General features: G+C 29.8%; 1 protein-coding gene across 1 annotated transcript; it reads right to left on the bottom strand.

Moving 5' to 3' along the window:
* Positions 1–4,197: 4,197 nt before the first annotated feature.
* Positions 4,198–22,949, bottom strand: LOC131032730 (homeobox protein knotted-1-like 3). The gene is made up of 6 exons (XM_057963769.2): positions 22,036–22,949; positions 17,427–17,547; positions 13,360–13,556; positions 6,442–6,573; positions 6,211–6,347; positions 4,198–4,549 (listed from the first exon to the last, which is right to left on the bottom strand). Exons 1-6 carry the CDS (start codon positions 22,537–22,539, stop codon positions 4,546–4,548), a joined length of 1,095 nt encoding a protein of 364 aa, XP_057819752.1. The 5' UTR covers positions 22,540–22,949; the 3' UTR covers positions 4,198–4,545.
* Positions 22,950–23,344: the final 395 nt, after the last annotated feature.

Genomic DNA, 23,344 nt, shown 5'->3' with positions numbered 1-23,344 from the left:
TAAGTTTTACATACTATTATTTATCATCTTAACAAATGCATATCATAGTAAATCACACAAAGACAACTTGTGAATCTTAAGACTATTTGAAATTCAATTGTGAAGAGATTTGATGATAATATCTTATGTCTGACGATGTTTTGAGATAGAGTTTAAAGTCAAAGGCTTTTTCCATGATCTTAGTTGCTTGTCATAGTGGTTCGAGGATAATTCCATGATCATACAATCGTGTTTCTTTCAATTCATCTATTCCTTTCTCTATCAGAAGACAGTGAATCCCTCGAGAGCTTTATGTATCTTGTCCTGAGAAAGTGTGTTTCAAATCTGCAAGTCATTTGTATCTTGCCTTAAGGTTTTGCACCTTAGTTTGGCAAATCCTCTTAGGAGAAATGAGTTTCGGAGGAAATGTTGTAATAAATTATATCCATATTATGAGTTTGATTCTCACCGTGTTTTTTCCCTACTTGGGTTTTCCATGTAAATATTGTGTTCATATGTTTGATGTGCTTGGTGCTTTCATGATTTATTACTGATGTGATTATATAATTAAGGTTTAAATTTTAAAGATCTATAACTAAGTGCTTTAGACTGATTCACCCCCCCCCCCTCTTAGTCTCGTCGTGTGTTCAACAAACTCCTCTCGAACTGTTCTCAATCTTTGTTTCCATTTTCATAGCTCTAAAACACTACCATCCAACAATAGAGTCTTTCCTAGTCAGCTTCATCTTTTAGCACTAAGTTCCTCTCTGCATCCCATTTCTAGACCTATTTTTCATTTTTGAATATTTAATCTATATTTTATATATTTTGTTAAACTTGTTCAATTTAGTCATCTTTAGCTTAATTTCACACATTCAATCAATCCCTGTCACATATAATATTCAACAAAGGTTTCGCTCCAAGACAGTTTAGCTCTTCTTTGAAGATAGTAGCCAAGTCTACTCACACCCCTAATTCTATATGGTACAATGATTGATATAGTTTAATGTATTGATTAACATAGAATCACTTTTCCCATAGTATCATTTAAGTAATTTTAAAATCATTTTTCCCTCATTCATGTAGGTTATCAAGTGTTCTCATCAAGGAACCTTTATCATATAGCAATCAACTCTATTGCAAAGTTTTAATCTTCTATGATTTCAAACCGAGTGGAATTATTTCATATTCTTACTTTTCATTTAGCACAACTAAGGATATTTTCATACCATTTTCTAATCATTTTATGTTTCTTTCTATTTTTATAGTTGTTCACTTTTAATAAGCCTCTTTACACTATTTGAGGGCTTTACATAAGTTTTTAAGCCTTCATCACTTTCTAGTACCAAGCTAATCACCTAAGACTATGTTGGGAAGCTAAGCATAATGATAAGACTAAGGAACCTCATTGGGTGTGTGAACCAAATAGCAATGTACTTGTAATAAGAAAAATTCAACAAACTCTAGGCATCATTTTGACACCATCCTAATTTTTTAATATAGACATATCTCTATCTAGGTTGTTCTTAACACTCTTCTAGGTTATTTATCTCTTAGTTGTTTACATATTTTCATATCTTTGTCCTATCTAGTCTTCTCCATTCTTCAATCCCAAGTCATGGTGTTTTATAATTAGGTCTAATTAAAACTCTTTCATACAATATGTAATAATCTTGCAAAATTATCCATAAAAAATAATATAATTCTTCCCTTAAAGATTCTAAATGATTTCTTAGTAGCTCTTAATTGTTTTTAGAAAGGATTAGACTTGACTATGACACTTTAGATTTGGACATTTGAGCTTTAATGGTTTAAACTTATTATATAAGAAAAATATGAAGAAATAATTGACTTTTGATTAAGAAACCTAACAAAATTTTTGAAGCTTTTCTTCTTAGAAATCAACATAGGGTGGCATTCCAAGTTGATAAATTATGGAGAACAAGAGCTCCTCTTAAAATTTTTTGTTCAGATTTGTGTGAACCTACTTAGATGCCCTCAATTGGCATTAACAATTATTTTAGAACTTTCATTAATGATTATAGAAAGAAGACTTGGGTATTGTTCTTGAAATAAAAATAAAAATATTTTGAATCATTATAGAAGTCTAAAGAATTGGTTGAAAAATAAAGTGAACACTTTTTAAAATTGTGGAGAATAGAAAGGTGATGAATATGTGTTTAACAAATTTCTATTTTCTTATTTTTTTAATGAATGAAATCAATATGTGCACCATAGTAAAATGGTGTTTTTAAACAAAAGAATGAAAAAAACATTGAAATAGTTGGAAGAATATTGAAGGCAAAGCATTTACCATCTAATTTTTGGGATGAAAGAATGTCAAAGAAAGCCTTAAAGAACTACCTTGTGAAAAGTGAGTGAATTTTTCAAGCTTCATATTTTATAAAAAAAATCAATTCCTTATCCATAGTAGTGATTTTTGAAGTGTATGTATTGAATTAGTGTCATATGAAAAGCATAAAGAATAAGATTTCATGGGAAGCATAGAGTAAGAAGAAACATATTGTGGTATGCTTGAGAATTTTTGGTTGCATTATATATGCACATCCACCTAATGAGAAGTGAATAAAACAGGATAATAAAGAAGAGAAATATATCTTTGTTAGTTACAACAAAATCTTAAAATCTTGGAAGTTATGTAATCTAATTATAAAACAAATTATAATAAACATAAATGTAAAGTTTGAAGAAGAAGAAGAATAAGAAGAATGGAATTAGAATGAAAAAACACATAAATAATAGCATCTTGAAATTAAAAAATTAAGTAGTGTATATTACATTAGCCTCATGTTGCTTGTACTAGTTATAATATTTCAAGGAGTCCTATTCCATCTTCTTCAACATTACCTAGGACAAGAAGGTAGGCCATTTCAATGCCTAGATCTTTAAAAGATGTTAATCTTAAAGGTGATGTATAAAGTAGCAAAAAATGAACATAACAACAAATTTTACATCTACCTATATCAATACATGTTCTCACATGTGTGAAATTGATCAAAGATGAAAACATCAACAATGTGGACTCAACATTTTATAAGAAATTTATAGGAAGTTTGATATATTTAATGGCTACTAGGCCTAACATTATGTATATAGTTAAGTTTGATTTCAATGTTCATAGACATTCCAAATGACATAGGTGCAAGCTGGAAAAAATAATTTGAGATATTTTTTTATTAAAGTAGAAGTACAAGAAGAACCCAAACCCAAATACAAAGCTGCTATGAAGGAAAACAACTGTCTCACAAAAAGAGAGATTAAAACAAATTAAATTAAATTAAAGGAAAATAAAAATTCCAATAACATGTGCTTTTAACTAGAGCAATGAACCACAAATAGGTTAAGAAAGGAACCCAACACCTAAAAAAAATATAAATAGATATTGAAGACAACTTGAACCCAAACCTCACCAAATGTCTAGAATGCCTTGGTATAGGACCAAAAGGAATGCCCTGGTATTTTATATATTTATTTTGGTATGTATTTTACAAGAGGAGAAGAGATGTGTTAGTGGCACAAAAGATATGGTATTTTACATATTTAGTTTAGTTGGATACATGGATAGTGATTAGAGAGGAACTATTGATTGCAAAAAAAAATTGGTTGTGCTTTCCACCTTAGTTCTTGGGTAGTGTTATGGGCTTTATAGTAGAAGTAGAATATGTAGCGCCTATAAATCAACAACATGTCAAGTAGTATAAATGGAAAGAATATTTGATTAATAGAAAGAGCAGGAAAGAAAATAAAATCTTATATAACAAAGAAACAATTTGAGATGGAGAAATTTAGCTTGACCTTTAAAGATCAAAAGCATAATTTACAGATGCTTTCAGCAAAGTCTTCTTGAATTGTTAAAAGTGAATTTAAACCAAATCAATCAAAACTCAAATCTTAAGTGTTGCACCTAAGTTTGTCATCCACTCTCTCCAAAAATACTTGCTATAAATAAAGCAACCATAGAAGTAGAGATCCATATGAACTGAAAAAAACACTTGCTAATCAATATATCCGGTAGTAAGCAGCTGAAACAATAACCTTGCTGGCATTGCAGAGGATAAAATTGTCTGTACATTCAACGTCCTTTGCAAATTTAATAAAAAAAATAATAAATTTTCTAAGCTTTGAGACGCATATAATAACATAAAATAAAATAATGCTTAGATGCAATGAAATATAATCAAGCCATATTAACGCATATAACAAATTTTGCTTCAGCTATGAATCTCATATATTATGTATTATATATATACACGTTATTCTCGATGTTACTCTGATATAACTTTCTCTGGATGCTCTGGGAGGTGCTTTTCCTTTGCATAATTCCAGAAGATCAGATCTCTCTACTGAACTAATCATATACAGCGGATTTGATCATAACAGATCAAACTCTTTTAAGCAAAGTTTAGAGGTATAAACCTAAGATTTCTTAGGCAAGCTTGAACTAGGATTTGTACAATGACATTATTACAGTTTTACCAGATTCGTCCTCTATTTCTGTTAGGAGCATGTGTAATATCTACGTATGTTAAAACTTCAATAAGCCCATTACCTGCAACGCATATTGTAGAGACAAAAATACAGTCAATCTTCTTGCTTGTAGTAACTACTCAAATGTTGTAAATTTGCTTAAAATGAATTGAACGGTACTTTTGACTGTAAGAATTCCCATATATTATAGACTTGTATATAACTAACTACACCTTGCTCTATGCAATATCCATAGACAAGAAACTACTACACATTTGTGTACAACATGATTGTATGTTCTTTAACAACATTACAGCCCATAACAATGACTAAGTTATAATGAATAAGTTATAAGGAAGAGTTTAAAGAGTTGATATATTGGATATCAATTTTTTACGTTTTATAATAAGATAATTTTTAAATCTGTCTTGTACATTCTTTTAATCAATAGATCGCACTCAGTGATTCATTATCATGAAGAGAAAATGTTTGTAATTGCTTCTGGATTTGATTTTATGAGTGTTTTATTGCATCAATGTTTGGGATCACACTCAGTGATCCATTATCAAGAGATAGTGACCATAAGGAGATTGAAAATGATGATGGATCACAAAGTGTGATCGAAATGTTGATGCAAAAAAACACTCACGCAATCAAATCTAGAAGCAGCAATAGATAGTCTCATGGATTGTGGAAATCCACTAGCATTGACAAAGAGGAAAGTCCATCCTAAATGTAATCTAAAATGCGATGTAAAAATTATACATGGTTAATCCATAAACAATCTCATTAGATGATATATTGTTTTTTATTGGATAAGTTGAGAAAAGGGTCTGCTCACTATCATCTTGACGACACGAAGTGTGATCTGAAACATTGATGCAAAAAACACTCAGACAATCAAATTCAGAAGCAGCAACAGACAGCCTCATGGATTGTGGAAATCTACTATCATTGACAAAGAGAAAAGTTTGTCCTAGTGTGATCCTAAATATCCATGCAAAAAATATACATAGCGAATCCTTAAAAAATCTTATTAGCTGATAAATTGGTTTTTATTAGATAAGGTGAGAAAAGGGTCCCACAGACAAAGTTACAACATCAAAACAAAGAGATAAAAAATATAGTCTGTTTCACCTACTGACACAAAAGACTAGCTGGAATGCAAATTGTGGGGGCTCGTCAGAATGTTCCACTCATCCACCACCATGTTTAATCACTTGATATATTGTTATTTTATCATTTTAAAATGGTTCAATAAAGGGAAAAATTATTGTAGTTATTTCAGGATTAAACTATGTATGTGTTTTTGCATCAACGTTTCAGATCACACTCTGTGTTACTATTTCCCTCCTTGGACCAAGCCTATTTAACCAGTCTAAGTCTGCATTTTTGCATATTTCTTCCCCATGAGCTTTATTTCATCCTGATAATGGATCACAAAGAGTGATATGAAATGTTGATGCAAAAAACATACACAGTCTAATTCAGAAACAACTACAATAACAGTTATGGATTGTGGAAAACTATTTTTTAAATAAATATATTGTTAACTTGTTACCTGTTTTTAATAGAAACAACATGATTACGAAATAATTCTTTAATATTAAATAATTTAATAATCATGATGTAATAATTTACCTATAAAAATATACTCCATGATTATATATTACAGTTGTTATTTTACTAGCCAGTATCATCATAATCTTTGATTTATTCAGTTTTCCTTGCACATATATATACCTCTTGCGCTTGGAGTTTGTAGCTGTAGATGAAGAAGGATTGCTGTGCCAATTGCGCTTTCTTTGATTGATGAACCAGTTATTGATTTGCTTAAGCTGAAGTCCTGTTTCCTGTACCAACCTTGACTTCTCATCTTCCTGAACATTAAAGAATTCATATGTTAACTATCAAAGATTATATAGCCTTTAAGCAGTATAGATAAGAAGAAATAAAATGACTACTTATTATTACCGTTGGATAAGGCCATTTTGAATGAGCTTGCCACCATGTTTTGAGCACAGTAGTTGTATCACCAGGCAATTTGCCTGCTCTACGCTTTCTAAGAATCTCTTCTCTTATGTCTTCAATTCTTGATCTATATCCCTTCAAAACCAATCAACATATACTCAGTATCTTCTTCTTTTTATAATAAAACCAGAGCAGAGCAGACTACTTTTGTTATTTTGAACAGCATGCCACGAACAACTTACTAATAAAGAGAAAATAATTCAAGCACCACACTTTAAATTTCTTGGTGTTGGATTACTATTCTTGTTATTATTAGAGATATATTAATAAAATAATCATAAAAAAATTATATAAAGATTTTTAAATAGCAACAGTTTTAAAAGAGATTAGGTTTCTACCGTTTATTAATATGACTACTTAGTTTTTGGATTCTACATCTTACACAATAGAATCCAGAAATTAGGCATTAAGCAACAGTCTTAATTAATTAAAATAAATCATGAAAACAATTAGATAAGATATATTTAAAAAATACAAACTAGACAAAACAAACCAAATCATTATGAAGAAGCTGAAGAAACTGCAAAAATCAAACAAAGGACAAAGATGCCCAATTTGTAACCTTTTAAGTGCAATCAACAACAAAAGTTCATTCAGCCAAACAGTCCACAACAATATTCCATTCTCTAAGGATATTAATAAGATATAGACTCAAAATTTTACGAAGAAGAATTTAGTCAACTTAAGAAGTTAACTTTAAAAAAGATTTTTGAGAACTTCCATTGTTCAAAAGTAAGACAAAATTCATAGGATCCATCTCATTAATTATATTCTTCCAGAACAACACACAAGTTTTCTCAAGAATCACAAGGAGAGCCCAAGCCTCCGTCTAATTATTAGTGTCAATCCTTGTAGTAAAAAAAAAATGAACCAATTCAATACTCCAGTGTCCAACTCAACCTATCCTACAATACCCAAGTTGTAATGAGAAAAAACATGGGTGTTTGATGCAAGAGCATTCTACTTCACATGTAATCTTGTACTTAATGATAACAGATTTCCACAATCCATAGAATAGATAAAAAGCTACTTTTGGATTAAACTGTATGCAAGATTTTTGTATCACACAATTTAATCCATACAAAGTTCTTGCACACAATTTAATCCAGAAGCAGTTTTTTATCTAATCTTGTACTTGTTGAAAATAAATAAAGAAAATGTTTCACAATTTTGTGCTTACTTTTGTGTTTTATTTTGTTGGTTGTGGTTTAACCTTGTTCTTTCTATGGCAATACAGTTGTTCATGTCATGACTCAACAGGAATTGCAAATAGAAACATGATAAATGTTTGAAGGAATTTGTCGATGTATTTGACTTTTATCATATTAAATAAAATATATTTTTTCTTTCTATCTCTTTTGGGCATAATAGTGGTATCAGAGCCTAGAGATGAAAAAATCAATCTAGATGTAACAATTCATCTTCTCATCATTTATCTTATGTAAAGTTTATTGTGTGTGAAAGTTGAAAGAGAACAAAGGCTAGAAAAAGAGATTGAGAGTTTCTAATTTAGTGAATTTGGTTGATTAAATTTTGGGTTTATATTTAGACACAACATTTTTCCTATGCACCTCAATAAATTTCTTCATGGATATTATGGTTTTACATTATTGGTTTGTTGGAATGCTTGAACAAAATGCATCATGCTTAATATCTTTCTTTTGTGTGCTTCTTAACTGATCTTGTAACCTATTAATTTATTTTCTCAATAATATATATTGATTACCAAATTTCATAAATAAAGGGTTATATTATCCTTGAAATTCAAATATTAATTCTACCTCACCTATTATGCTTATATGAATGTGTAGAGACAATTGGTCATTACTATATACTTAAAACATGATTGTAGGTAGGAAAATAAATAATTTGTCAAACACTTAAACCCTACCTTAAAAGTCTAATTAACCTTGCAATCAATTAAACAACATACCATTCCACAAATATTTACAGTACAAGAGGTGTGAAATCTTGTATCATGTCCACCAAAAATAGAAGCCATATAACAACTGATATACACTTACCAAAGAGTTCTTTCCCCTTTGGAATCTTTTGGAATGATATTATGAGTTTGTTGAAGACTCGATTTGGCTCTTATTCACTCTAAGAACCATCTCTTAGAATTATCTTCTTAAAACAAACCAATCTGATTTTAGACATAAATAAATAAATAAAAACTTTGTACATTCCTACATACATTTTAGGCTAATGTGGACAAAGAGAAAGATGAATGCTTTGTAAGACCATGGCAATAAGTTCAACCAACAAAATAATTGACATAGTGATGGATTCACAACTTTTTATGGGGCAATAAAAAAGATAATAAATCCTTCTTATTACAATTGTGATAGTTTGGGAATCTCAAAAAACAAATAGAGGAAAATGTGATCTTGGTTACAAACATTTTGTTGGCTCTTATGTCCCAAAATATTCCGAACCCATAAATTTGTATCAGGGTAACATATAAATAAATTTGATATTGAGTATACATTTGTTAAAGATTATTGTGAAATTAAAAGATCTAAACAACCAAAAGCAATATGTACTAAGTCCACTAAAGTCCAAATTTGTTCCCATTGTGAATGCCAAGTTCATCTTTCCAATAGTTTCTTTAATCTGTACCCTTGTACATCATATGATTCACTTATTCATTCTACCAAACATTACTACCTACTAGATCCACCTTCAAAGTATATGAGGCATATAAATACTGGTTGGATAAATCATTCAAGGTGGAGATCCAAGGTTGATTTGTTACCAAAAAGAAAAGAAAAAAAATTTAATATATTATTGATGGCGAAAATGTTCCTACTAATAATGGCAATGATGTTATTCCTTGGAATTATTCTAATGATGATGTTGGTCTTATTGAGCCTACATTTACTATAATTAATGTTGATATTTTGAGATGTCACTTGATATATTTTACAAGCCACCAGTTCTTGAGAAGATTGAAAAAGAAAATTTTCTTCCCACGAAGAATGATTTTGCTAATATTGGAGATGTTGTTTATGATGGTTATGATTATGTTGGTCCTTACTAGTGTATTACACTTATTCAATAACTCTATCAAGGAGATCATTTCATTGACATTTTTCCCGCATCTATTAAAGGGGGGCATTTTGTGTATATGTTATATTCAAGTTATGATTTCATAGCTTATTGACACTGTGTGTTTTTTATTAAGATAAACGGGTTTTATAGGGACCTGAAACCCAAGTCCAACAAAAAAATAACTAGTAGCAAACCAAAGTCTAACCAACTGCCAAACGACCACAGAAACAGGGGATACACTCCATAACACCTAACAAAAAGAAACAAGAAAGACAAAAGCTAGAAAAAAACTAAGAGCTTGCATGAGCTCAATATTCTTTTGAATCATATTATTGCTAATATCTTCAAGCTCCATATTACTGTGTGTTGATATGGAGCTGCCTACATATTAATGTATTTATTGCACCTAATCTATTTTTTTTGGTAGTATTTTTCAAATGGTTGCACCCAATGTATGTCATTTATATATCAAAATATATTGAAGAGTTTATTTAGAATGATGGTAACTACCCATATTGGCCACTAAATTTTGGTCATTTTTTAAAATTGCATCATGTACAATATTAGTCCAAATTTGAAACTTGTCAAAGAAATAGGCTCATTGTTGAAATTTGAGACTTATCAAATCAATAGGGTCATTATTAAAAGTTGAGATTTATCAATGTAACAATATCGTCATCAAAATTTGATACCCATCAAAATAGCATTCTCATCATTAAATTTGGAACCTATCAAAGCAGTAGGCTTAGTTATCAAAGCTTGAACCTTGTCAAGGTAATAAAGTCAATTCAAACAAATTTTGAGACCTATCAAAGTAATAAGCTTTCTAAAGAGTCTTGAAATCAGCCAAAAATTAGTCTCATCAAAATGCTTGGCAAAGAGAAGATTGAGAAGTTTGAAATGCTACTTCATTTCATGTTAACCCTTTCAAATTAAGGGGGGATGTTAACATGTAAATATTTTTGGTTAAAATATTTGTAATACATTTTTTAGTGTAGGTAGTTATAGTAGTTAAATTGTTCTTCTACCTATAAAATAAAGATGTAAACATTTTTTTGTAACGTAAATTTCATGATATATGATAAAATATATTTTTGTATTTCACCCCTCTTGGGCGTAGCAAAATGAAGGGAGTTATGATAAATTGAAAAGATCTAACTATTAAAAATTCAAGTGGTAAATTTAAGAGAAGAGATGCACAATTGGGGAAGATAAGAGGGAGGAATAGCATTACATGGGAAGTAGTAATTTGAAATAGATAGAAAATTAGAAATAGAGGATACAATTAGTAGAGAAGACACAACATGAGTAACCAAAAATAAACCAAGGAAACATTGAAGTAAAGTGTGGTAGTTTACAGAGGAGTGTAGAGGAAGAAGTGAAAAACTGAATTCAAATCAAATTGGTTGGTTTAATGGTTTGATAAAACTTTAGAACCTTGCTTGAACTAATATTAGTTTAAGAAAATAGAGAAAGAGGTCTAATTTACCATTTCTATTCACCTTATTTGAATATTTAAACCTAAATAAAAAAGAAACATATTCAATCAATGACTGAAATAAAATCAACTAACAAATTAATAGTCTAAAATTTAAAGAAAATAAAAAAACCAATTTAATAGTCTACACAATGATGAGGACTGTATTTCAATTCCTTTATTGAGAATGATGAGGACCTTACATCTTTAAACATTCAATTCCAATCAAATAAAAATGATAGAAAATTGTATTTCAATTGCTTTATTGAGAATGATGAGGACCTTACATCTTTAAACATTAGAGAATACACTATTATGTTAGACATTCTTTTATGTGTTTTTTAAAAATACTTATAAAGGGGTTAATTTAGTTTTAAAGTAAAAGGAGAAAAATGTGTGGGATTATAAAGATATTTTTTTAAAAATTAACATTGAGTTTACAAAATATAAATATTATATTTTAAGAATAATTTTTTTAATTTAATTTTTGGTTTTTATTTTTAATTGAATTTTATAAGAATTTATTGTGTAGACTATTAAATTGGATTTTTTATTTTCTTTAAATTTTAGACTCTTATAAACTATATTGAATTTTTGACTTATTTTAATCTTCATTAATTATTTAGTTGAATATTGAAAATAGTGATGATGGTATGTGATTATTAGTCTAGTGAAAATCAATTATAAATATTTGATCAATTAAAAATAAATATTAGTATTTATATTCTTGTATAAATTTTAGTCTGGTAATAAATTATGTTTTTATGAGAGAATTTTGGTCAATTAAGATTGTTTAAAAGATACAAATAAATGAATATTCTAATTGTAATCTATAGAAAATATCTATAGATTTAATATTAATACTTCACTTTTACAATACCAAAAGTTATCTTAATTTTTACAAATATCATAAAAGAGACAATTCAATTATGAAACGACAAAACTTGATATTGAAACAACTAGATATTGTACATGCCATTTCTTTCTTCTTAATTTCTTGTCATTTACTCTTTGATTGAACATGTTGTATGTTCTACTTTGACTTCTATATTTTTAAAATGAAAATAAATATTGAATCAATAGCTTGAAAATTAATATTTAAAAAAGGACAAGTCTTTGTTATAAAAAATAGAATTCTACATAAATTTTCCTAATCTATACATGGAGAAGAAACTCAAGATGTCTTATATATATTGTAGAGGTTATTTAATTTATATTTTTAAAATTTAAATCAGTACATATTTATTATCATTATCTTCATATTTTTTAGCATAAATGTCTAGAATTTTTTGTGATTTTTTCAAAAATTATTAATCATATTACAAAGAACTTTGAGTATATAAATGTAAAAAATATGTTATTCTACAATATTTTTAAAGAATGATGAAAAACAACACCTTTATAGATTCTTTAATTCAATTGGGAAAACTCTAAATACAATAGCATTAAAATGAAAACCTTGTTATCATCTTAGAATATCTAAGAATTAGTAGAATAGGATATGTTGAGCGAATAAATCAATAAATATTATTTTATGTTAGTTGATTGAAAATAATGTAAAGAAAAGAAGAGAAAGGACAACAAGGTCTTATTTGCAATATAATCTAGAGTAAAGTTGCAATCTTTCACTAACTCTCCAACATGAAAAAATCAAAGAATATCTAGTATAGCTTGAAAATTTCTTATTAAGGATCTAATAAAGTGACATTTTTTTGTCTTTAAATCCATAGAAGGATCTTTGAAAATTTAAGAATTTCAATTTATTCAATATTTTCTTACAAGAATGGGAGATATTGTAAATCATTTGATTCATAAGGGGAAACCATTATTAAACATAAAATATAAGATAGATTATTAATATTGCTTATTCCAAGCTATGGTCTAGTGGGATTGGTAGGACCATTACAATCACACGTGGAGAAGTGAACACTAAAATTTAAGTCTTAGTCATGTATCCTAGACACTTAAGTGTTTATTGGTTCACTTCAATAATTAGTTATGTATTCTAGAGGCTTGAGTTATATCATTATTTGTTTGATGTTGAATCCTTTGATGTTTGAATGAATCGCCCTTCTCATGTAGTAAGCTTCTAAAATACATTCTCAAAGATCAACAAAATTTACTTTATTCATTTAATATTTATACAATATATCAAATATAAAAAAATTGTACAATTACATATTTATTTATCTTCTACCTATAATTTTATCTCTATCTCTAATGTTGATTTTACAATTAAAAATAAATTATATTTAAGGGAGCTAACTTTAGTTTTATCAACATGTACATTCATAGCAAATAGCCAAGCAGTAAAGGTGATAAGAACTGACCTGCTTCAATTCATGCTTGAGCTCCAACCTCACTCTCTCCATTAAAGAACGCTCGTTTTCTGTGGGAATCAACGGCCCAAAGGGTCCTATTCCATCTTGTCCATCTAAAGCTAAATCAAATAGATTAGCCTCACTGTCTGCCTGGTCATCTTCATCATCAGACATGGTTGCTCCTGTTCCTTCCCCAGGTGATACTCCTGCAACAAAATAGTAATATTTAACTATGTTCAACTCCATCAAATTCAGCTAATAACCCTGAAGTAAAACGTATAAAATTACTCTAAGAATCACCAATCGTGATATTCATAAAGATCAATGAAAAGCCATAATAAAAATTATGTGTATATGTATTTGAGAGCTAATTTAAAGTGTGACATAATTTTATGTCATTATTAATTATTAATATTTGTTAAGAAGTATATTATATTATTAAATTTGTGTTAGATTCTATTTAAAATATATAATATCAATATATCATTATTAATACATTTTTGACATGTTTTGAGTTAGATTTCATAATTTGTATATCATTATTTTAATAAATTCCTTTTCACCCTTTTTTTAAAACAAAATAAATTCCTTTTCACCTTTTTTTTAAAACAAATTAAAGAGTTATTATAACATTTTCATACAATTAAATAATAAGATATTTTCTTCTCATATATATTTCATTATTTTAGAAATTATTTTAATTATAATGAATTTATATATAAAAATTAAATAAATAAGTCACATCATGCTAATGTGCATAAGTTTAATGCGGAGTTTTTTTTCAATTTGTATTACTTCAATTATAATTTTTAGCTTTCATTTTATAAAGAAAACTATTTAAATTTATTATTTTAAATTGTTAAAAAACTAGATTGTTAAACAACTACATTATCATATTGTTTTCCTTCACTTTCATGACTATTCATGTTTACTTCACTCAAATTCATTAATCTTCAACTTTTCTTTTTCTCTTTATATTTTAATAAATTAAAATATACATCTTAACATTTTGAAATGAGATGGAAAATACAAAAATCAATTTTTAAAAAGATTTAAAATTATTTTCAAATAACTATGAAGATAATATACAATGTATCCACATTAGATAATTTAATAATCTTACAACAAAAGATTTATTTTTTTTACTATTACTACATGCATACAAAATGATAATTAACCAACATTTAAAATTATAATGAAGATAGTGATGGTTCTCTTTATATAAGAATGAAGATAATGGTGGTTATTAATGTCACAGCTTGTATATCATTGAGCCCTCTCTTAAAATATTATTGCATTAAATTTTAATATTAAAAAAATATGGTAAATATATAACAAACACTTTTATAACATGGACTATTTAATTTTGACAAGGACTCAAAATGTGATAGATTGTTTAATTTTTATAATGATTTAAAATGTTATAGATTATTATGAAGGATATTATTTTCATTATTCCCCTTAACCAAATAAATTTATGGGGTGATTTTCCTATCCTGAGATTTCACTTTTCATCCTTTTGTATTAACAAAATGGTATATGTTTTGTTCCTTGTAAATTTTTCTTCTAAAATATGCATATATAATGTTCTTTCTTTGACTTTCTAGATGAAATGGACTAATAGAGAAGATAATTATATTCTGATGTATTAATTAATATTTTTTTTGTATTAAGTATCATAGAATCACAGAGCTCACTAGCTCCTTTCGAGCACCAAACTAGGAAGACCAAGAGTCACAACTTAGAATTCTATAGAAAGGTGTCCCTCATGGGAGTTGAACATTAGTCTCCACATTGAGAACTCACATCAAGTTATGAGGTTCCTCATATTTCTAATTGTTATCACTTTTTTACTTGAATGAAGTGATTGGTGGAATGATAGTTCTCTTTATTAAAAATAATAAGTCTAAGGTAATACATGTTTTGTGTTGTTCTTGTTTAATCTCTTCATATAAATTTAGAATTTACACAAGATTTAATTCAAATTGTTTAAACTTATATTAATAAAAGAAATGTGATTTGATCATAAAATAGTATATCTAAAATTTAGATACTAATCTTATGGTCCTTTTATAGAGTAATATTTTTCTTCTAATCAGACAATTTGTTAAGAAGCAATTGAAAGGTTGGACACATTTATAATATTACTATCTATCATTTAATACATATTTGTAATGTGTTAAATCATATAAATATATACTTTATATGTATTCTAAACTACTATATCAAAAGTTTTTATTTATAATAATGAGGACTAGATAACAAAAATAAAATATTAATATATCAATATTTTTATTTTACTCTAGTTAAATATTTACTCATATAATCTATATTTATCAATGTTTTTATAGAAATAGGATATGTTAGATACATGGATTTGGTTAAGAATTTCCTAGTATGAATTCAATTTTTAAAATAAATTATATAGAAAAAGATAGATCTCTAAATTATATATCTTCTATATATGCTATCAAATCATACAATATTTGTATAACCCATTCATATTCTATTACTAAGACTCAAACCCAAGGAAGTATGTTTTTTTAATGTTTATAAACATGGATTTTAAAGTGAAAGGGACTATAAAAAATATTTTTAATGTGCATGAAAATTTTGATTTCAATACATACATACCATAATTGACCATTATGTGTATGTGTATGTGTATGTGTATGTGTATGTGTTATGTGTTATGTGTGAGTGTTGCGAATATAGATTATTATTATTTTGGTTTCCTTCAGTTTATTATTTGAATACGTACTATATTATTAAAAAAAAAAAATTTAATTATAAAATTAATTATTGTTGAAGATGAAGTGAAATGGTATATGGAATTAGTTGATTTATGTTAATATCTTTAAATATGGATTGGTAATATGCGTTGACATAAATAATATTAAATTTCAATTCTTTTATTTAATATAGATAAATTGATGTTTTGTTGATGATAAATTATTTGATAATATTCTCTATTATAATTTGAAAATATTATAAGTTATTCTTTATTTAAACCTAATTTTAAATTTTGTACATTTATAACTATAATAAATTGATCTTTATTATATAATTTATTAAATTACTATACTTAAAAATAATCGATTTTGAATTTTCACTTGAAATATTGTTTATTATTTTATTGGGCTTTCCATTATATTAGAAATATATTGTGCACGGTATATCTTAACTCCTATAATATTAACTGGAGATTTTTTTAAAATTTGATGGTTGAATGTTAGTTGTGACTTAAAATTTAAAAAAAAAAAACCAACAACAACATTGAGTGAACTTCTATTAACTAAAGAAACTGTTGGATAGCACTGCTAAATCTATACACGCAAGAAAATATGGTGTAATGCTAATTTTTTAAATTATTATTCATTACGTGTCTTAATTATTCCGGGTTACTACCGAAGAAATCTTTTAACAACGTAGTATTTTGATTTGTATTACTTTTATGTACATTTTCTCAGTTTTTATTCTCTTTCAACGTCATAAATTAACGCATTACTTCTCGAACTGAAAAGTCTACACAAGAATGTTATTATTATTATTTTTATCTACCCTTCTTATTTTCAAATCTTCTCTACGCATTTCTCTCCGGTTTTCGCTGAACACTAATAAAAATTCCAAATTTCACCTAATCCACATACAATTTTTAATAAAAATTCTCTTGACTCTTAGAAAACTGCGACTTCGTCGAAACTCGAATATTCTAAACGCTCATAATTATTGCTTCTTCTATGACCAACTACCTTATAAAATTCAATGGCAGTTGTACCGAAAAATCACAGCGTATCTATCAAAGTAAGCCTGGCCAAGATTGCTTATTTTTATACACCATACTCCTCGCTGGCTCAAATTTTATATGAATGCTTTATTGCAATATGCAATTGAAAAATCAAATTATTTATACCCACCGAGAGCATCTTTTAATGTCTCAACAGATATGCTGTATTGTCTTTGTCTCATACCATAGACAAGCAAATGTATGATTTTCCTATAAGAAATATTAATTACAGTATCATAATATAGAAATTTAGAAACACTTAAACAATAGATAAAATTAAAAAAAAAACCTGTAAGGCTCAGCAGAGACTGTTCAAGCTCCCAGCAGGCCATGACAGCTTCCATTGCATGAACCCGTACATGCTGCTGAAGTTGTTCTTTGAAAGACGATAATAATACCACGTATTGCGCCTTACACAAAACAATAATGCATTTCAGTACAACTCAAACAAAACAGAGGGGAAAAAAAACAAAGAGGAAGAAAAAAGATTCTTTCTCACAATCGTAAGAAATATTACTATTTGGAGGATGTACCTATTATTAACTGAGGAAGAGCAGTACAATGAGAGATACAGATGGGAGTGGAGGACCACATTAATAAGTTATGGGGGCCCTTCTGCGGTACTATCTTACTAATACTACTGCTGGCAACTAGCAGTAACAGTGAAACGCTTTTCCCGTTATTATCAGTTTTAGGCAAAAATAAAATAGGAAATCTTGGTTAGGGTTTTGGGCTACGTGGGACGGACAATGGATGGTGTGGATTCAATCGGTGAGGTTCCAGAGAGTTTGGAGTGCGTGTACGCCGTCCCGTACAGAAGTTGTTTGGGCCTGTTTGGGGATTTCTGTTGCTAATACGTACTATGTGTATATATTTGTGATGGTGACATGTCCACTAAGGCGTGCCTGTTTTTACACGCAACCCGAGGTGGAAATTGATGAGATAGTGATTACTGGGTTGTGGGGGAGGCGGGAGTATCAGCACTAATTATGTGTTCTGAAAAATGTAACAAGTTTCTTTGCTACTCAAATATTGCTTATTCTTTAAGCATTCATCACAGGCTCTCCATGGCATTAGTAGATGCACGAGCTTTAGTGTGGCGAAATCTACATTTACAGTATCAGAAAAACACGACCTGTGCAAAATCAGTCAGACAAGGACATTTATTTCAAATAAGCCAAGCACATTTATGTGAATGAATTAAGTGTACATTTTGCTATGTTTTTGTGTTCTAGGTCATACTTAATTGCACTGTCGGCACTATTAAATGTTGCTTGTGATTTTTCTCAGAATAGGACAGACGAGTATTTTTTTTAACATTTGGTTGGTAGTCAGTGAAGTCCATCATTATTTGTCACTGTTGGGATGTGAAGCCTAATGGTCACGATCTTTTGTCTTCTCTAGACTCTTCATTTCAAACCTGAATGTGAATGTATATATAGACGTGTACGGTCATGTATTGTAGAGAGTTGTATTTGCATTATTGATTAATAGAAGAACTCCCTGCGTTTCTGGTGGACGTAGCCACTTAGTGGTGAGCCACGTTAAACTTGTGTTTTGCGTTTATGTTATTAGCTTTCTATTGTTTTGTATTAATCTTTCTTTGCTCATTTATAACAAACAATTGGTTTGATCTTTTAGTGCATCGGCAACCCTAGCTTGTAACAAGTGGTATCAGAGCTTGGTCACAAGTTTGAATCATGCAAGCCACGAGGAGTGATGTTGGGAGGGGGATTGTTGGCAACAGCCTCCTGTGGATTCTATAAGTCTAGTGGTTGTATCGAGCATTGACAGGTCGATCTTTTGGTACAACGGCAACCCTAGCTTGTAACAGTCACAACCGTATGCTCCAATTTTGATAAATTGTGGAAGAAAATTTAATTAATTGGGATGGATAGGTGTTAGAGACATAATTTTAGCAATTTACACTATTAGTTTGAAATGTATTTAGAATTGATCAATCAAATCCAAAAACACTTCAAACTAAAATCAAAAACATGGTTCACATCAGTTACATGACTAAATCGGTATCAAAAACATGGTTCACATCAGTTACATGACTGAATCAGTATATTTTACAGCATTGCTTAGCATTCTTTAGAAGTTTGGATGAGTAAGTATTACAATATTATTCATTATAATCTACAAGATGGTGAGTTAGCTTGAACACCTAAACTTCATATTTAGAGGTGGCAGTCATAGGTTTAAATCTGGTTTAAGAGTTTAACAGTCGTATATCTTATATGTAAGTAAATTTTACTTCAATATAATTTTGTTAATTGGATTCACATTTAAAGAAGCTTAGATTTCATTATTAGAACTTAAATTTTGTTTGATCACTGTTGTTTCTAGATTAGATTGTGTCAAGAGTTTTTACATCTTCATTTTGGAGGACAGTTTTCAATCTATCATCAGAATACAAGAATTTTTTACATCAATATTTTAGATGACATTCCATATTTCATCATCAGAATACAAGAGAAATGAAGGAGAATGACATACTTGAGGTTATGCTTTTACATCAACATTTTGGATGACAGTTCACAATCTATCATCAGAATACAAAAAAATTTACATCACTATTTTATATAGCATTCCATGTTTCATCATCAGAAGGAGAATGACATGCTTGAAGTTGTGCTGTCTCTTCAATTCCTCACCATATGAATTGACTAGAGGTTATTCTTTCTCTTCAATTTCTCACCATATGAATTGACTAGAAACCTTGTGAAGGTTTATGGTTAAATTTACAAGGAAATTTCTAATTTGTTTGTCAAATGTTTTTGAAAGGAGGACACACACAACGTAAATGTCCGAGAGTGTCCTTTCTTGGCATCATCCTTTGACGAAGTCCATGATAGAAATTCATGTCGAATACATTCAGAGAGTCGAACATTCAGTAGAACATTTTGGGAAAGAATGGAAAAAGAAAAATAAAACATCCAGAAACTTTATGAACAATGTATCTCTGGCAGTCTTAGCATAGACTTTAGGTGAATAATCCAAATAAAAACGTATAGGTGAATGTTTCTGTTTGTCAGCTTGACATTCTGGCCTAGTGTCAGAATCTGTCAATACTGTCAAAAACAAACCCTTTTTTTTGCTCTGAAAATGTCCAGACACCAATGCTAGAACTTTCCATAGATGTGCCTAGAAGATTTTGTGAATAGCTTTTGACAGTATAACTGCATAGTTTCAGTTAAATATGGTTCAAAGTTTTTGGACACCATGATTGGTTTCCTGTGGACTTTAGATAAGGTCTCTACATGTGGCCATTAGATAAGGTCTATACATGTTTCTTGTTTATGGGCGTTACAGTAAACATCAGTTAACATGGCTACCAAGCTTTGACAATATCATTGATAAAATGGCCGCTGCCAAGCAGTTCATACCACACAAAACACTTATTGAGTGATCTCAAATTTGAATATATCTGTCAGTTTTACTGAGTTTAAGAGGATTACTTGGAGCTTCCTCAAGTTGGTTATTGCTTACATTGTTTACACCATCAGTTTGCGAAGGGAAATCCCATATTTTGAAGCAAAGAATAGATGTTTTGTGAAGCTTCCATATCTCAGAAAAGCCCTAACTTAATATGCAAGTATGATGTAAGTATCCTTGGTATCTACCCAATCAGAGTCGAGGCCTGTCCTCGTAACCATCTTGCATTGTTCCCGAAATATGCCTTGAGGATGTGGCACAACAACTGTGGATAACTAATGCAAAAATTACTCTGAGGGGATATATCACGAAGATCCAAAACATGGTTGTTGGTACCTGGGCAAATGCCCGATGAATCATCCGAAAAGCTGTTTTTAACTGCTTCACTTTAACTGTTATATTCCATTCTAAGAATTCTATGGGCAAAGCTCAAATCTAGACCTATACCGTATCCACCCATTACCATGGAAGGAATGGAGACAGTTGGTAGAGATTTATTGGGATGTAGCAGGAGGTGAATGAAGATCGAAAGCCAAACAAAACTTAGTGTTTATGGATTCTAATCACCGCCATGATCTGCGATTAGAATTTCAATTCAGATAGAATGGCAACAAAGTCAAAGGGAAACCCAGATTAGTGTTTCTGTATTTCATCCACAATGATGAAAACAACCCTTAGAACTTCAATAAGAAAACCCCATGGAACTTCAATAAGCAGACCAGAAGAACAAGGTCTAAGATCAACCCAAATTATTTCTTGTTTCATTTCTTCATGATTTCAATTAGAAAACCAGGAGAGCAAAGTCTTAAAGGCCAGCACAAATTCAAGTATAGGTTCATTTCCATGGCAACCATATACATGGCAAATTTTCAATTGGGAAAATAAGGGAAGCAAGCTGTAAGGCTTAGCACAAACTAATGTTCATTGATTGCATTTTATAAGCATGAAGACGGTGCATAGAATTTGAACCATGAAAGCAGAAATACAAGTTCTTGGACCAACCCAAATCACAGTTAGTGCATTTCATAAATCAGAAGTATGAAGGCAGTGGACAGAATTTCAATTAGAGAAGAGATTATACTTCTAGGGCCAACCCAAATTCATGTTAGTACATTTAATTCATAACAATGAAGAAAGCATATAGAATTTCAACTTGGAAAGAAGGAGAAAAAATTCTAGTGCCAAGCCATAACATAAAATTTGCAGTCATTAGACATGGAAACCAAATGAGCACTATCTATTTCAGAACTCAACCATGTCTTGTAGTTGCTAGAGATGGAAAGCAAAATCATGAGCTAATGGAAAAGGGTGTCATCTACTAGGTTACCAGGCATCATAAAAAGATTGATATTCTAAGCTAAACCCAAAAAACTGAAATTTGGCCAATCACATCCACAATCCTCTAAACAAGTATATCTCATAATATGGAATTTGAGGGGATAGGAAGATGAACTGACCAGAAACCTGTCCAGCTCCTCTTTCTCCTCTCCAGACAAGAGCTGGTTTCTTCCTAGGATAGAATACTTGGCCACAACATGCCTTGACTGAGCCAACTGTGCATCAATTTTGGGGAGCTGATCCACAGGAGTTGCAATCCTAAGGCAGGCAACATGGGCATCCAACAACTGGTCATAGAGAGGATGCTGAAGAATATCAGCCTTGAGCCTTGAGTTCTGCCAAACCATCTCACTGTTATGATCCTGTTGATGCTCTCCATCAGATCTATTGCTGCCTAAAAGGTCACTGCTATTAGCTGTATCAGAGTGCAGATCTAACAAACCCCTCCCTTGACCTGCTGAGGAGTGATCAATAATGGTGGATCCATGTGAATGCTGTGTAGAAAATCCCCCCATCATAGACTGCCCACCATCACCACCTTCCACGTGTGAATTTGGGTGTTGACTCAAAGTGTTCAACCATGTTGCAGTAGATCCCACCTTGAGGCTGCTTCCTTCATTCATGACTTATTGTCAAATCTATGCAGCCTCTCTTTGATACCTTTTCTTGCTCTAATTTATATTTTTCTCTGCAAAAAATCTAATCAGGTACTATGTTACACCATCCTAATGATACCCAAATTCTTTTTTTTCTTCCCCCCCTGCAAAATCTCACAGAACTCAAGCTGTTTCAATGGCCAGAAATCAGCTGCAAGTCCTAATTCATTCCTGTACCAGGAATCACAACGCTATCAGATGGGCCAGAGAAGAAAGGGAAGAAGAAGAGGAGGAAAATAAATACACAGTACCCACGATTAGGACTTGGGGGATGCTTCTTATTTGATGGTGATGATGACTCCTCTTATATTATATGTATGCTGCAGAAAATACCTCATCCCTGCAAAAATGCAGGGAAACAACAGTATAAAACAAACAATACAAAGCATTTTGTGTCACGCTCATAATAAAAAGTAACATTAAACTTTTACTCTTACTGCTACCCGTCAGAACATAGCATTTGCTTAGAAAAAGAAGAAATATTTGATTTCTTTAATAAATTTTTTATTTACTTTTTGAAAATATTTGATTTCTTTAATAAATTTTTTGTTTACTTTTTGATTGCAGACAAAGAGCAGGATAAACCATGTCACGCTAATAATTAAAAAAGAAGAGGTTAACTTTTGCTCTTCCTTTTACATGTCAGAAAACACCATTTGCGGTAATTTTGTTACTTTTCCTTTTCATTTTCTCAAAGCATTATTTCCTCTTTAGACTAGGTTTGATTTTCTCTTTTTTAAATTTATTCAATTTAGAACACTTTCAGACTATT

This window comes from Cryptomeria japonica, chromosome 5 (genome assembly GCF_030272615.1).
Source record: "Cryptomeria japonica chromosome 5, Sugi_1.0, whole genome shotgun sequence".
NCBI lineage: Eukaryota > Viridiplantae > Streptophyta > Pinopsida > Cupressales > Cupressaceae > Cryptomeria > Cryptomeria japonica.
This window is presented reverse-complemented; position numbering and strand designations above follow the sequence as displayed.

Excerpts from the sequence above, each read along its gene's own strand:
- LOC131032730 (XM_057963769.2), bottom strand. The coding sequence starts at position 22,539 with ATGAATGAAGGAAGCAGCCTCAAGGTGGGATCTACTGCAACATGGTTG. Across the intron at positions 17,548-22,035 it reads AGGAGCTGGACAGGTTTCTG|GCGCAATACGTGGTATTATT; the intron begins GTCAGTTCATCT and ends GTTTTGTGTAAG. Across the intron at positions 6,348-6,441 it reads CAAAATGGCCTTATCCAACG|GAAGATGAGAAGTCAAGGTT; the intron begins GTAATAATAAGT and ends TTTAATGTTCAG.